The sequence below is a fragment of the Oncorhynchus gorbuscha genome, linkage group LG07 (genome assembly GCF_021184085.1).
Source record: "Oncorhynchus gorbuscha isolate QuinsamMale2020 ecotype Even-year linkage group LG07, OgorEven_v1.0, whole genome shotgun sequence".
NCBI lineage: Eukaryota > Metazoa > Chordata > Actinopteri > Salmoniformes > Salmonidae > Oncorhynchus > Oncorhynchus gorbuscha.
Genome location: NC_060179.1, coordinates 48,193,860 through 48,209,395, shown reverse-complemented (window position 1 = coordinate 48,209,395; position 15,536 = coordinate 48,193,860). Strand labels below are relative to the sequence as shown.

The 15,536-nt window shown below is 43.6% G+C and overlaps 1 protein-coding gene across 3 annotated transcripts in view; it reads left to right on the top strand.

The window, feature by feature from the left end:
- ccdc186 (coiled-coil domain-containing protein 186) overlaps positions 1 to 15,536 on the top strand; it is a 117,079-nt gene that overhangs the window by 63,137 nt on the left and 38,406 nt on the right. For all 3 annotated transcript variants that reach the window (XM_046356517.1, XM_046356516.1, XM_046356518.1), the window contains 4 exons: positions 97 to 183; positions 1,103 to 1,245; positions 1,920 to 2,175; positions 12,951 to 13,140. In XM_046356517.1, the coding sequence (XP_046212473.1) occupies positions 97 to 183; positions 1,103 to 1,245; positions 1,920 to 2,175; positions 12,951 to 13,140 (676 nt within the window). The remainder of the gene's footprint in view (positions 1 to 96; positions 184 to 1,102; positions 1,246 to 1,919; positions 2,176 to 12,950; positions 13,141 to 15,536) is intronic.

Below are 15,536 nucleotides of genomic sequence, written 5' to 3'. Positions count from 1 at the left end.
TTTGTAACGTCATCGCGAATAGGTGGCAATTGGATCTGAAACACTAGCTTTTCAGACTGTTAGCTAACTGAGCGATTCCTCTGCTTTAATTGACAGATGCACCGTTCCAAGGCCAAGGAGCTAGAAGACCTAAAGAGGACATTCAATGAGGGAATGGATGAACTGACCACTCTGCGGGCAAAGGTGTGTGTATGTGTCTTGGCCTCTGCGTGTGTGTGTCTGTCTCTCTAGCCTAATTTACACCTTGCACTAACGTGGCTTTCATTATCCAATCAAGATAATCCATTCACTATCTAATTAAGTTCTGTCACGTTTACACATGGTATTGAAATGTGTCTGCCTTACTACGTCCGGAGACAAAACATTTTGCTGATAAAATGTTGCTGTTTTAAATATCATTTCCTACAATTCTACACATTTTGCCATTGGGCAGAGAGAACATTTGACAGTTTTAAAGCTATTATCCTGTAATTCTACACATTTAGTCATGGGTATGAGAGAAAATTGTAGTTTCAAAGCAAATTTCCTGCAATTATACACATTTTGCCATGGCTTATGCCTTGTTCTTATGCTATCTGAGTGACTCAAACATTATCACAAAATCAATGGGGGGGCCTCATGCCATGACATGTCTGGAATTTTTTAATCTCCCTGACTGTCTATTTTTTGGGGGGGATGATTTGTTAGTTCTCAAAGATGATGTCATTACAAAATATATAGCTCCATTATCTATTCTACATGCTTTATATCTGTTTTTACTCATTTAAGTTTACACTGAAAATGTTTTACCCCCCCAAAAATGATTGAAATTAAATCATTTGTATTATTATATTTTTAAAATTGCAGTGGTGGCTGTGATTTAGCAGTGGAGGTGCGCCGCTGCTAAATGCATATATGGAAAACACTGACACCTTTCAAAAAATGTGGGCACAAACAGAATGTGGACAAGATCAGGACAAAGAAGACATGTTAGCACCAGGTATAAATTGGGATTCTCTCGTGTGTGTGTGTGTGTGTGTGTGTGTGTGTGTGTGTGTGTGTGTGTGTGTGTGTGTGTGTGTGTGTCCGCGCTCGCTTGTGCATGCGCGGTGCTGGGTCCTAGGTGAAGTGTCTGGAGGATGAGAGGCCTCGCTGGGAGGATGAGCTCTCCAAGTACAGAGAGATCATCAACAGGCAGAAGGCTGAGATCGCGAGGCAGAGAGACAAGCTGGGAGAGATACACGCACTGGAGGAACAGCACCAACGGTGAGCCAACACTTGTGCACACACACAGACAAACAAAGACAGTCACACTCGTTTTCACACACACACACACACACACACACACACACACACACACACACACACACACACACACACACACACACACACACACACACACACACACACACACACACACACACACACACACACACACACACACACACACACACACACACACACACACACACACACACACACACACACACACACACACACACACACACAGACTAGTCTTGTATTGCTTGCCTCTGCACCATTTGACTGATTCTAGTGTGTGACCTTGTGAATGAATGCCAATTCTCTGAAGTGGCATCCTGTCCTATCTCTCCCAATCCTCATTGATTCGACAGCACTGTAAAGGGAAACGCAACACAGTAGAGGTTGACATTCCATCCCATTTGGGCCATAGGAAAGGGAGCAACTTAAGAGAGATGGCTGTCACTGTCTGTATTGACATCCCTGTGCACTAATCCACACGTACACTTCTAAGGGCACACTGACTTATGGTATGTGTGTGTCTCACTGACTGTGATTTTGTATGAAATGTGGTTTTCACACCTACCTTAGTTGAATGCGCTGTGACTGTAAATCGCTACAAATAATTGTCTGCTAGATAATTAGAAAACAAAATGTGATGTGCAATGTGTCTTCCTCAGGGATGAGCATGAGATGGTCAGTCTACGCGAGGAGGTGGAGAGCGTGAACGTCCAGATCTGCGACCTCCAGCTGGATGTGCAAGGCAGCCGGGAGCGGGAGGCTGAGCTCCTGGGCTTCACGGAGAAGCTAAGCAGCAAGAACGCCCTGCTGCAGTCGGAGAGCAATGGCCTACAGGCCCAGTTGGACCGACTGGGCACCAACTCCATGGAGTTGCAGGGCCGCCTAGACGAGACGCAGACAGCACTGGCCGACCAGGTGAGTTGACATAACAGACTGTTGTTTTCAATGTTTTTGTAATTTTTGATTGAGGTTTTCAAGGTAATTTCAGGTTGTACATTTTTTCCCAGAGGAAAGGAAAAAATGATCAAACTGACTATAATAGAACAGAAGAAAACAGAATAGAAAGAGAAAAACATAGTACGACACACATGCACTTTACAAAAAGGGCAGCAATATTTAATTACCTACAGAGAAAGAGCCCAAAAAGTACTGCCTCCCATTCTTTCCTTTTTGTTTAAGGCCCAGTGCATTCGAAAACGTATTTTGCCTGTGTTTTATATACAGTACCAGTCAAAAGTTTGGACACACCTAGTCATTCAAGGCTTTTTATTTGTTTACTGTTTTATACATTGTAGAATAATAGTGAAGACAGCAAAACTATGAAATAACACATATGGAATCATGTAGTAAACAAAAAACCAGCATGGCTACCACAGCATTCTGCAGCGATACGTCATCCCATCTGGTTTGCGCTTAGTGGGAGTATAATTTATCTTTCAACAGGACAATTACTCCCCACATCTCCAGGCTCTGTAAGGGCTATTTGACCAAGAGGGAAAATGATGGACTGCTGCATCAAATGACCTGGCCTCCACAATCATCGGACCTAAATTGAGATTGTTTTCGACGAGTTGGACCACAGAGTGAAGGGAAAGCAGCCAACAAGTGCTCAGCATATGTGTGAACTCCTTCAATACTGTTGGAAAAGCATTCCAGGTGAAGCTGGTTGAAGGAAGCATTAAGAATGAAAGAAATTCCACAAATGAACTTTTAACAAGGCACACCTGTTAATTGAAATGCATTCCAGGTGACTGCCGCATGATGCTGGTTGAGAGAATGCCAAAAGTGTGCAAAGCTGTCAAGGCAAAGGGTGGCTACTTTGAAGAATCTCAAATATAAAATATATTTAGATTTGTTTAACACTTTTTTGCTCACTACATAATTCCATGTGTTATTTCATAGATTTGATGTCTATTACCCTTGAATGAGTAGGTGCATCCAAACTCTTTTTTTATTTATTTCACCTTTATTTAACCACGTAGGCCAGTTGAGAACAAGTTCTCATTTACAATTGCGACCTGTCCAAGATAAAGCAAAGCAGTTCAACACATACAATAACACAGAGTTACACATGGAGTAAAACAAACATACAGTCAATAATACAGTATAAACAAGTCTATATACGATGTGAGAAAATGAGGTGAGATAAGGGAGGTAAAGGCAAAAAAAAGGTCATGGTGGCAAAGTAAATACAATCTAGCAAATAAAACACTGGAATGGGAGATTTGCAATGGAAGAATGTGCAAAGTAGAAATAAAAAATAATGGGGTGCAAAGGAGCAAAATAAATAAATAAATTAAATACAGTAGGGAAAGCGGTAGTTGTTTGGGCTAAATTATAGGTGGGCTATGCACAGGTGCAGTAATCTGTAAGCTGCTCTGACAGTTGGTGCATAAAGCTAGTGAGGGAGATAAGTGTTTCCAGTTTCAGAGAATTTTGTAGTTTGTTCCCGTCATTGGCAGCAGAGAACTGGAAGGAGAGGCGGCCAAAGAAAGAATTGGTTTTGGGGGTGACGAGAGATATACCTGCTGGAGCGTGTGCTACAGGTGGGAGATGCTATGGTGACCAGCGAGCTGAGATAAGGGGGGACTTTACCTAGCAGGGTCTTGTAGATGACATGGAGCCAGTGGGTTTGGCGACGAGTATGAGGCCAGCCAACGAGAGTGTACAGGTCGCAATGGTAGGTAGTATATGGGGCTTTGGTGACAAAACGGATTGCACTGTGATAGACTGCATCCAATTTGTTGAGTAGGGTATTGGAGGCTATTTTATAAATGACATCACCAAAGTCGAGGATTGGTAGGATGGTCAGTTTTACAAGGGTATGTTTGGCAGCATGAGTGAAGGATGCTTTGTTGCGAAATAGGAAGCCAATTCTAGATTTAATTTTGGATTGGAGATGTTTGATATGGGTCTGGAAGGAGAGTTTACAGTCTAACCAGACTTCAAGTATTTGTAGTTGTCCACGTATTCTAAGTCAAAGCCGTCCAGAGTAGTGATGTTGGACAGGCGGGCAGGTGCAGGTAGCGATCGGTTGAAGAGCATGCATTTAGTTTTACTTGTATTTAAGAGCAATTAGAGGCCACGGAAGGAGAGTTGTATGGCATTGAAGCTTGCCTGGAGGGTTGTTAACACAGTGTCCAAAGAAGGGCCAGAAGTATACAGAATGGTGTCGTCTGCATACAGGTGGATCAGAGACTCATCAGCAGCAATCACGACCTCTTGACTGGTACTGTATATTTCCATACTGAGGTTGGAATAGTACTGTGAAATAGTTCACATGATGATAATGCTCTTGTAAGATTGCCTGTGGCGGTCATGACATTTTGTCTGCCGGTTATTGCTATGCAACAGACTGCCGGTCTCACGGTAATTGACCGTTAATTAACATACACCAGTTTAGCATCTCCAGGCCCCTATGCATACAAGCAGCTGATGTGCACCGTTGGAACATCTACTTGAAGGAAAACTGAAAGAGATTCTGCTTATAAACAGGGCAAGGGGACCGGGGACAATAGTTTGGTTAAACAGTACAAATATGACTTACGCAGATCAATCAAGAAGGAGAAATACAAGCATAGGGACAAAGTGGAGGAGCGATTCAGCGGGTTGGACACAAGGCCTATGTGGTAGGGGCTCCTAACGATCATGGTATAAAAAAAGAAAGCCAGCCACATCACGGACATGTTCAATCTCTCCCTAGCTCAGGCCGCTATAACTACCTGCTTCAAGATGTCCACTATCATCCCGTGCCCAAAAAGGGAAAGTAACTGAACTAAATGACTACCGACCAGTAGCACTCACTTCAGTTATGATGAAGTGCTTCAAGAGACTAGTCAAAGATCAAATCGCCTCCCTCCCCAACACACTCGACCCTCTCCAATTCGGCTACCGCACTGACAGATCCACGAACGATGCAATTGCCATTGCACTGCACACTGCCCTTAGCTACCTGTACAAAATGAATGCATATGTAAGGATGCTGTTCATCGACTACAGCTCGGTCTTCAATATCATAGTGCCCTCCCTATATGCTCATTACAAAGCTCACTTCCTGACAGGCCGCCCCCAGGTGGTGAAGGTAGGCAACATTACCTCCGCGACACTGAGTATCATCACGTGGACAATAACTTCAAATTCCTCGGCATACACATCTCAGAGAAGCTGAAATGCTCTAATCACACGGACACCGTTGTGAAGAAGGCACTACAGAGACTTTTCAACCTCAGGATCCTGAAGAAATTTGGCCTGTCCCCGAGGACCCTCACAGTGTTCTACAGTAGCACCATTGAGAGCATACTGTCGGGCAGCACCACAGCCTGGTACGACAACTCCACCGCCGTGGAACGCCTGGTCCCCCTGCTACTCCTCCTATGGATGTATTTTATTGTTTTTATTTCACTTGATCCCCACACCCCTTCAAGGGTCATGTTGCTCTCCCTATGGTCATTCTCCCCACCGCATCAACAGTCTTTACTCTGCCTCTACCCCAATGGACATTTATTTATTAATCACTGCCACAGTCGTTATGTGTATATTTCTATTATTGTTTTTGATTCTGAATCTGAAAACTTTTTTAAAAAGTAGAATAAATCACTTTAATATACACCATCACAATAAATCCATTATTTATTTTGGTCAGATCTGAAGAAACTTTTAACGAAAAACAGTATGAGGTAGCCTACTGTATGTTATTTGGCTATGCTCCATGACAGGTTGTAGGCTTGTTCATTTAGCTGACAAGATATATTATTTTTATAGTAAGAAAATATAATTGAATAAAAATACAAAGGATATTATTCCCATTCTGGAGCGAGTGCACATGAAGTGGCTATGTTTAGAGTAAAAGTGATCATTTGAAACAGGTCCTATACGCTAGACTTAGGGTTATTTGGCAACATTAGTTGTGAACGATACAAACCTTAGAATGTCTTAGAAATCAAAACATATACGGGCTGCATGATGCAACTATAGGCTATTGGTTACCTACCGGTCCATTTTTCAATGATGCCCATTTTGGTGTTATAGCAGAGCTGTACATAAAATGAGCAGCTGAGAAATAAATACAAGAACACTTATTTCTCTCCATGCATCAACCACTGTTTGAGGAACATGCTCACACTGTGCAACAGGTGATATTTATTAATATGCCATGGGCTCTCCAAACCCTGTTCCTACAGCTACCCAGTACTTAATTTGGGAAACCTAGTGAAACATCGATAGTAACATGTTTTTGCAACAAAACCTATTTCACTAAACCGTTGACAGCCCCTCTGCACGCTCGAGAAAGGAAATGGAAACGTGGTGGTGATATTTTTGGCCACGACAATTTTTTTAAAGTAACTCACAATTTCCCCTAAAAATAAGTTGAAATTGAGTGAAGTATTTGGTCTTGACAGATCTTTATTTTACTGTTAATATTACAGGACCTTTGTTTTTGATTCATTTACATTTACATTTAAGTCATTTAGCAGACGCTCTTATCCAGAGCGACTTACAAATTGGTGCATTCACCTTATGACATCCAGTGGAACAGTCACTTTACAATAGTGCATCTAAATCTTAAAGGGGGGGTGAGAGGGATTACTTATCCTATCCTAGGTATTCCTTAAAGAGGTGGGGTTTCAGGTGTCTCCGGAAGGTGGTGATTGACTCCGCTGTCCTGGCGTCGTGAGGGAGTTTGTTCCACCATTGGGGGGCCAGCGCAGCGAACAGTTTTGACTGGGCTGAGCGGGAGCTGTACTTCCTCAGTGGTAGGGAGGCGAGCAGGCCAGAGGTGGATGAACGCAGTGCCCTTGTTTGGGTGTAGGGCCTGATCAGAGCCTGGAGGTACTGAGGTGCCGTTCCCCTCACAGCTCCGTAGGCAAGCACCATGGTCTTGTAGCGGATGCGAGCTTCAACTGGAAGCCAGTGGAGAGAACGGAGGAGCGGGGTGACGTGAGAGAACTTGGGAAGGTTGAACACCAGACGGGCTGCGGCGTTCTGGATGAGTTGAAGGGGTTTAATGGCACAGGCAGGGAGCCCAGCCAACAGCGAGTTGCAGTAATCCAGACGGGAGATGACAAGTGCCTGGATTAGGACCTGCGCCGCTTCCTGTGTGAGGCAGGGTCGTACTCTGCGGATGTTGTAGAGCATGAACCTACAGGAACGGGCCACCGCCTTGATGTTGGTTGAGAACGACAGGGTGTTGTCCAGGATCATGCCAAGGTTCTTGGCGCTCTGGGAGGAGGACACAATGGAGTTGTCAACCGTGATGGCGAGATCATGGAACGGGCAGTCCTTCCCGGGAGGAAGAGCAGCTCCGTCTTGCCGAGGTTCAGCTTGAGGTGGTGATCCGTCATCCACACTGATATGTCTGCCAGACATGCAGAGATGCGATTCGCCACCTGGTCGTCAGAAGGGGGAAAGGAGAAGATTAATTGTGTGTCGTCTGCATAGCAATGATAGGAGAGACCATGTGAGGTTATGACAGAGCCAAGTGACTTGGTGTATAGCGAGAATAGGAGAGGGCCAAGAACAGAGCCCTGGGGGACACCAGTGGTGAGAGCGCGTGGTGAGGAGACAGATTCTCGCCACGCCACCTGGTAGGAGCGGCCTGTCAGGTAGGACGCAATCCAAGCGTGGGCCGCGCCGGAAATGCCCAACTCGGAGAGGGTGGAGAGGAGGATCTGATGGTTCACAGTATCGAAGGCAGCCGATAGATCTAGAAGTATGAGAGCAGAGGAGAGAGAGTTAGCTTTAGCAGTGCGGAGCGCCTCCGTGATACAGAGGAGAGCAGTCTCAGTTGAATGACTAGTCTTGAAACCTGACTGATTTGGATCAAGAAGGTCATTCAGAGAGATAGCGGGAGAGCTGGCCAAGGACGGCACGTTCAAGAGTTTTGGAGAGAAAAGAAAGAAGGGATACTGGTCTGTAGTTGTTGACATCGGAGGGATCGAGTGTAGGTTTTTTCAGAAGGGGTGCAACTCTCGCTCTCTTGAAGACTGAAGGGACGTAGCCAGCGTTCAGGGATGAGTTGATGAGCGAGGTGAGGTAAGGGAGAAGGTCTCCGGAAATGGTCTGGAGAAGAGAGGAGGGGATAGGGTCAAGCGGGCAGGTTGTTGGGCGGCCGGCCGTCACAAGACGCGAGATTTCATCTGGAGAGAGAGGGGAGAAAGAGGTCAGAGCACAGGGTAGGGCAGTGTGAGCAGAACCAGCGGTGTCGTTTGACTTAGCAAACGAGGATCGGATGTCGTCGACCTTCTTTTCAAAATGGTTGACGAAGTCATCTGCAGAGAAGGAGGAGGGGGAGGGGGAGGAGGATTCAGGAGGGAGGAGAAGGTGGCAAAGAGCTTCCTAGGGTTAGAGGCAGATGCTTGGAATTTAGCGTGGTAGAAAGTGGCTTTAGCAGTAGAGACAGAGGAGGAAAATGTAGAGAGGAGGGAGTGAAAGGATGCCAGGTCCGCAGGGAGGCGAGTTTTCCTCCATTTCCGCTCGGCTGCCCGGAGCCCTGTTCTGTGAGCTCGCAATGAGTCATCGAGCCACGGAGCGGGAGGGGAGGACCGAGCCGGCCTGGAGGATAGGGGACATAGAGAGTCAAAGGATGCAGAGAGGGAGGAGAGGAGGGTTGAGGAGGCAGAATCAGGAGATGGGTTGGAGAAGGTTTGAGCGGAGGGAAGAGATGATAGGATGGAAGAGGAGAGAGTAGCGGGGGAGAGAGAGCGAAGGTTGGGACGGTGCGATACCATCCGAGTAGGGTCAGTGTGGGAGGTGTTGGATGAGAGCGAGAGGGAAAAGGATACAAGGTAGTGGTCGGAGACTTGGAGGGGAGTTGCAATGAGGTTAGTGGAAGAACAGCATCTAGTAAAGATGAGGTCGAGCGTATTGCCTGCCTTGTGAGTAGGGGGGGAAGGTGAGAGGGTGAGGTCAAAAGAGGAGAGGAGTGGAAAGAAGGAGGCAGAGAGGAAAGAGTCAAAGGTAGACGTGGGGAGGTTAAAGTCGCCCAGAACTGTGAGAGGTGAGCCGTCCTCAGGAAAGGAGCTTATCAAGGCATCAAGCTCATTGATGAACTCTCCGAGGGAACCTGGAGGGCGATAAATGATAAGGATGTTAAGCTTGAAAGGGCTGGTAACTGTGACAGCATGAAATTCAAAGGAGGCGATAGACAGATGGGTAAGGGGAGAAAGAGAGAATGACCACTTGGGAGAGATGAGGATCCCGGTGCCACCACCCCGCTGACCAGAAGCTCTCGGGGTGTGCAAGAACACGTGGGCGGACGAAGAGAGAGCAGTAGGAGTAGCAGTGTTGTCTGTGGTGATCCATGTTTCCGTCAGTGCCAAGAAGTCGAGGGACTGGAGGGAGGCATAGGCTGAGATGAACTCTGCCTTGTTGACCGCAGATTGGCAGTTCCAGAGGCTACCGGAGACCTGGAACTCCACGTGGGTCGTGCGCGCTGGGACCACCAGAGTAGGGTGGCCGCGGCCACGCGGTGTGGAGCGTTTGTATGGTCTGTGCAGAGAGGAGAGAACAGGGATAAACAGACACATAGTTGACAGGCTACAGAAGAGGCTACGCTAATGCAAAGGAGATTGGAATGACAAGTGGACTACACGTCTCGAATGTTCAGAAAGTTAAGCTACGTAGCAAGAATCTTATTGACTAAAATGATTAAAATGATACAGTACTGCTGAAGTAGGCTAGCTGGCAGTGGGTGCGTTGTTGACACTACACTAATCAAGTCGTTCCGTTGAGTGTAATAGTTTCTGCAGTGTTGCTATTCGGGGGCTAGCTGGCTAGCTAGCAGTGTTGTTTACGTTACGTTGCGTTAAAAGAACGACAATGGCTGGCTAGCTAACCTAGAAAATCGCTCTAGACTACACAATTATCTTTGATACAAAGACGGCTATGTAGCTAGCTATGTAGCTAGCTACGATCAAACAAATCAAACCGTTGTACTGTAATGAAATGAAGTGAAAATGTGATATTACCTGTGAATGCGACCCGGTTGTTGAGTTCTATTCAGAAAACGTTGGCTAGCGTTGGCTAGCTGTTGGCTAGCTAGCAGAGTCTCCTACGTTAAGGACGACAAATAGCTGGCTAGCTAACCTCGGTAAATTAAGATAATCACTCTAAGACTACACACTCTAAACCTAAACAACACAATTATCTTGGATACGAAGATACGAAGACAGCAAAGACAGCTATGTAGCTAGCTAACACTACACTAATCAAGTCGTTCAGTTTAGTGTAATAGTTTTCCCAGTGCAGCTAATCAGTGGACGTTAGCTAGCTGGCTAGTGAAGACTACGTTAGGACGGCGAAATACGATAATTACGCAATTATCTTTGATACAAAGACGGCTATGTAGCTAGCTGAGAAGAAATTGCTAAGATTAGACAAATCAAACCGTTGTGCTATAATGAAATATAATGAAATGTAATGAAAAAGTTATACTACCCGCGGGAGCGAAGTGCCGATGCGACCACTCGCTCCAACCCGGAAGTGGACTTTGATTCAGAACTTAATACTTATTTTCGGATTTAAATTGATATATTAACACCCTAGACTAAATACAGTGGTTTGTCTGTTAAAAGTTGCAATGTACTGTGGCGCAGCTTGCATGGTGCCACAGAATTCTATGGCACGTTAATTAAGTGTGAACCACTGGTACTATTAATGCTAGTTAATGCTTGTTTGACCACCAGAGAGCATCTTTGAGAAGCATTTGATAGTCTTCAATAGTGGCTGTACTAGAGAATGCAAGCACGCGGGAGACCGGGTTTCAATTCCCCGACGGGGAGGAAGAAGTAGGATGTCCTTGTAAATTAGAATTTGTTCTTAACTGATTCCATGTTTGTTATTTCATAGTTGTGATGTCTTCACTATTATTCTACAATGTAGAACATAGTAAAAAATAAATAAAAATCCTGGAATGAGTAGGTATGTGCAAACCTTTGACTGGTAATTGCTTAATTAATTAGATTAATATTATGGTGTTTCTATTCTAAGAAAAACTAAAAACCCTCTGGATTTCCGTTAGGATGAAACGGAAAATATGGCACTGTATAATGTGACGGTCGGGAGCACACTACTGGGCTATTTAGCTAAAGAAGCTCCGTGTCGTGCGGGCATGCGGGAGACTGGGGTTCAATTCCCCGATGGGGAGGAAGGAGTAGGCTGTCCTTGTAAATAAGAATTTGTTCTTAACTGACTTGCCTAGTTAAATAAAGGTTACACTAAGAGCATAACATTTCTACAGATTAATTGTCCAATTCTAGTCTAAACCAAGACCCAAACAGAGATTAAGTGAAAATAAAAATCTCATTATCAAGACCAGTCCCCATGCTTGTCTAAGAGCAGCGCGAAATGGTGCTAAAATAGTTGTAGGCTATTGCTTCAAATCCTATTGCTTCTAACTTCAATATGTTCTTTAAATAAATAAGACCTACACCACTTTTAACAGCACATTACTCAATACCAGTGAGACTCTCATCGCCTATGGTATATCGAAAAATATGACGTGATTCTCCACCAATAATTACATTTAGAGGATATTTCTGTAATTCAGTAATTTTTATTCCCAATAGTAATTCGTTATGGATCCATAACTAAATAAACATCATCATTTTGAAAGAGTATTTTTATAATGATTTTATTAACGAAAGCATAAAGATGTCATTATTAGTTACATTGTTTTAGTTTGAATGTGCAGACTGGCACTAAGAACAGCGGGAACGTTTCCCTAGTCAGCGCCATTATTAGTGAAATGCCCCTTAAAGTGTTGCCAGTGTGGCGGGCGGCACGGGTATTGAACCAGCATCTGTAGCAACACAGCTTGCACTGCAATGCAGTGTCTTAGACCGTTGCTTCACTTATCTCCAATATATTGTCCATGTAGAAAACCTGTCTGATCAGGATGAACAATATCTGGTAAAACCTTTTTTATGTGCTATGCATTTCGCCAGGATTTTCGCATCACAACATTGAAGTGTATGAGGCCTCCAGTTTTTTAAATGGACTGGATCTTTATACTTACCACCTGGGTCCTGTTTTAGTAGTTATGAAATCACACCACCTTCTTGAGTACCTGTAGTAGGGTGGCTACTTTGAAGAATCTCAAATCTCAAATATATTTTCATTTGTTTATCACTTTTTTGGTTACTACATGATTCCATATGTGTTATTTCATAGTTTTTTTTTGTCTTCACTATAATTCTACAATGTACAAAATTGGAAAAAATAAAGGAAAGGCCTTGAATGAGTAGCTGTCCAAACTTTTGACTGATATTATTCCTGTACTGCCCATTCCTGTGGATTGTCACTCCTTTCCCATCCTGTCCTGAATTTTTTTAGAATTTCATGCCCATTGCTGTAGGAGTCCCGCAGGACCCTTAAGACCTGCGGGACTCCCAAGGTAATATCAACCTCTAGCGGGAGGGCAAAGCATAATTTAACAATGCACTTATCTGTTCTACGAGTATCCCAAGTCTTTAATTACAAGAGTTTGGGTTAGGTACAGCTTTAGTAACAATGGTTTTGAGAAACAGCTCAGATATAACAATGCTCCTATGAGCGTTTTAATGATTTAGGAAACGGGGCCCAAGGATTGCAGACCTTCAGAATTGGAGCTGAGCACCCCTGCCCTTAAAAAATGTAATTCTGTTTGTGTGTTTATCTTGTCTTATGACTTGCATATTCAATGTATTTTGCAGACTGAGCGTCTCCGGAAGGAGGAGGCCCTGCGGCAGGATGAGGTCCAGGCTCTGCAGGCGGAGAGGTCCACGCTGCAGATAGAGACGGCCCAGCTGAAGACCCGTGTGGAGGAGCAGAGGGACGAGTTGCATACCCAGAAGAGGAAACAGGCGGCCAACATCAAGGACCTGACCAAGCAGCTAATTCTAGGTCAGAAACTGTCTACAGTCTAACTACATAGTTGATGGTGCGTCAGAAATCAACCACACTCAAATCAAGATGTTATCACAAGGTTAGAAACCTTCCACGTTTCAGATCTGGGTTCAATTACATGTGACGTGAAATATTTACTATTTAAACAATTATTTTCTAATACTGTTGCCAAGTCAGCTATTTCTATTTGAAAGTATTTAAAATGGAAATATTGCCAATTACCATCATCCAAAATTCCATGACCGTCACAGCCCTAGTTATGGTATGTAACCCCGGTTCTCTGAAGGAGTTGAGGGAGACATTTCACTATGGGAAATGGCCTTGTGTGGGTCATTCGCTGAAGACATATTCAATCTCGCCTAACAGGCAAATAAGAGATTTGCGGGTGTAAGCCTTGCCTGCCTATACTGTATAACACGCCCCAAGCCATGGTTCCCTCATCCCTCGTGCAAGAGGGCCAATCTGGTGAGAAGTCTCCCTCATCCCTTTCGGGGGAACCGGCAGGTAGCTTAGTGGTTAAGAGCGTTGGGCTGGTAACCAAAAGGATGAAGCCCTACCCCGGGCAGGGTTGGCAAGCAATCAAACAATTGGTCAAACAATATCCCAAGTATAAATACAGTAATGTACACATACTTAAGGGTAAAAACATTTTTTTCCAGCTAAATAGTGTTTTTTTAGACAACTTGGTGGGTTTTTTTCTGCCTAGAAAAGTCTTGGGCAGACCATCTAGGTGTAAAACAATTAATTAAAAATGACAAAAAATAAACAAGGTTTATATGTAAACAAACAGTTAAACCAGATCGAAGGTATTTAGAAAAGTTAAAGCTGCAGTATGTGACTTTTTTGGGCGACCTGAGAAATGTGAGTTTTAGATCTGATCTGTTGGATGTACAGCCAAATTCTTGTGGCTTATGGTAGAGAAATTAACATTCAATTTTCAGGCAACAGCTCTGGTGGACATTCCTGCAGTCAGCATGCCAATTGCACTCTTCCTTAACTTTGGCATTGTGTTGTGACTTAACTACACATTTTAATCGGCTTCATGATATGCCACACCTGTCAGGTGGATGGATTATCTTGGCAAAGGAGAAATGCTCACGAACAGGGATGTAAACACATTTTTGCACAAAATTTGATTAGAAATAAGCGCATGAACATTTTCTTTGCTCTTTAATTTCAGCTCATGAAACAAGTCAACACTTTACATGTTGCATTTCTATTTTTGTTCAGTGTAGCTTTTAAAACCACAATTCTCTCAGCTCCATGACAAAATGTGTAGAATTGGAGGAAATTAGGTTTAAAACAGCAAAATGTGTTCTTCCCTGCCAAAATGTTACGAATTGAGTACATCGAGTCCGTCTAGTAATTTGTCTGAATGTTCTCATGGGAGCAGTAGCTAGCCAGGCTACTTGCACTTGCGCATGCAGCTGATAGTGTGAGACACTTTTGAGAAGCAAGAGAATCAAGAGAGACACTTTTGAGAAGCAAGAGAAGCAAGAGAGAGGAGAGAGAAATTGCAAACAGCATGGCTTCTTCTAATGAAAACATCATACCTTTATGTCTGTAGTTTGTCAAAACTGGCTGCAGAAGCGAACTATGGGATTACATTGATTACAGAGCTGATGAGGGCCAGCCCACAGAAACAACTAAGTAAAAGGTGAACAACGCAGTGCAGTGCATGGACGATTTAGTTTCTAAACGACGTAGAAATCAATTTTACACACAGGCATTGTAACATGTTGTTATTCTACTAAATTATAATCATTTTTGTGTGCGATGGGTTTCCATCGCATTTTTTTTTTTTTGTAACAGTATTTTTATTGAAATTTCACAATTTTCACCCATATTAAGAGATACAGAGACAAAGCACACAGAACAAAAAGAAAAACAGCCCCCACTTACCCATATTTACGTGCATATACATACATACATACATACATACATACATACATACATACATACATACATACATACATACATACATACATACATACATACATACATACATACATACATACATACATACATACATACATACATACATACATACATACATACATACATACATACATACATACATACATACATACATACATACATACATATACCCATGCATATACACACACCTATGCATACATACACGCACGCACGCACCCACCTATACATACGTACACCATTTCTCTTCCCGCTCTGTGCCTCTCTCACCCCATCACCATCATTGCGTCTCTCAATACATACATTTTAAACAAACTTATAAACAGAAATTTAAACAAAAAAGCTCAGTTTAAACCAAGAGGTTAGGTTCCACACATGGAACGTACAGTGTAGTTCTGAAATACATAGATCCCCGCCATTCTAAGAGAAACCTTGCAGCATAATAGTTGATACCTCAG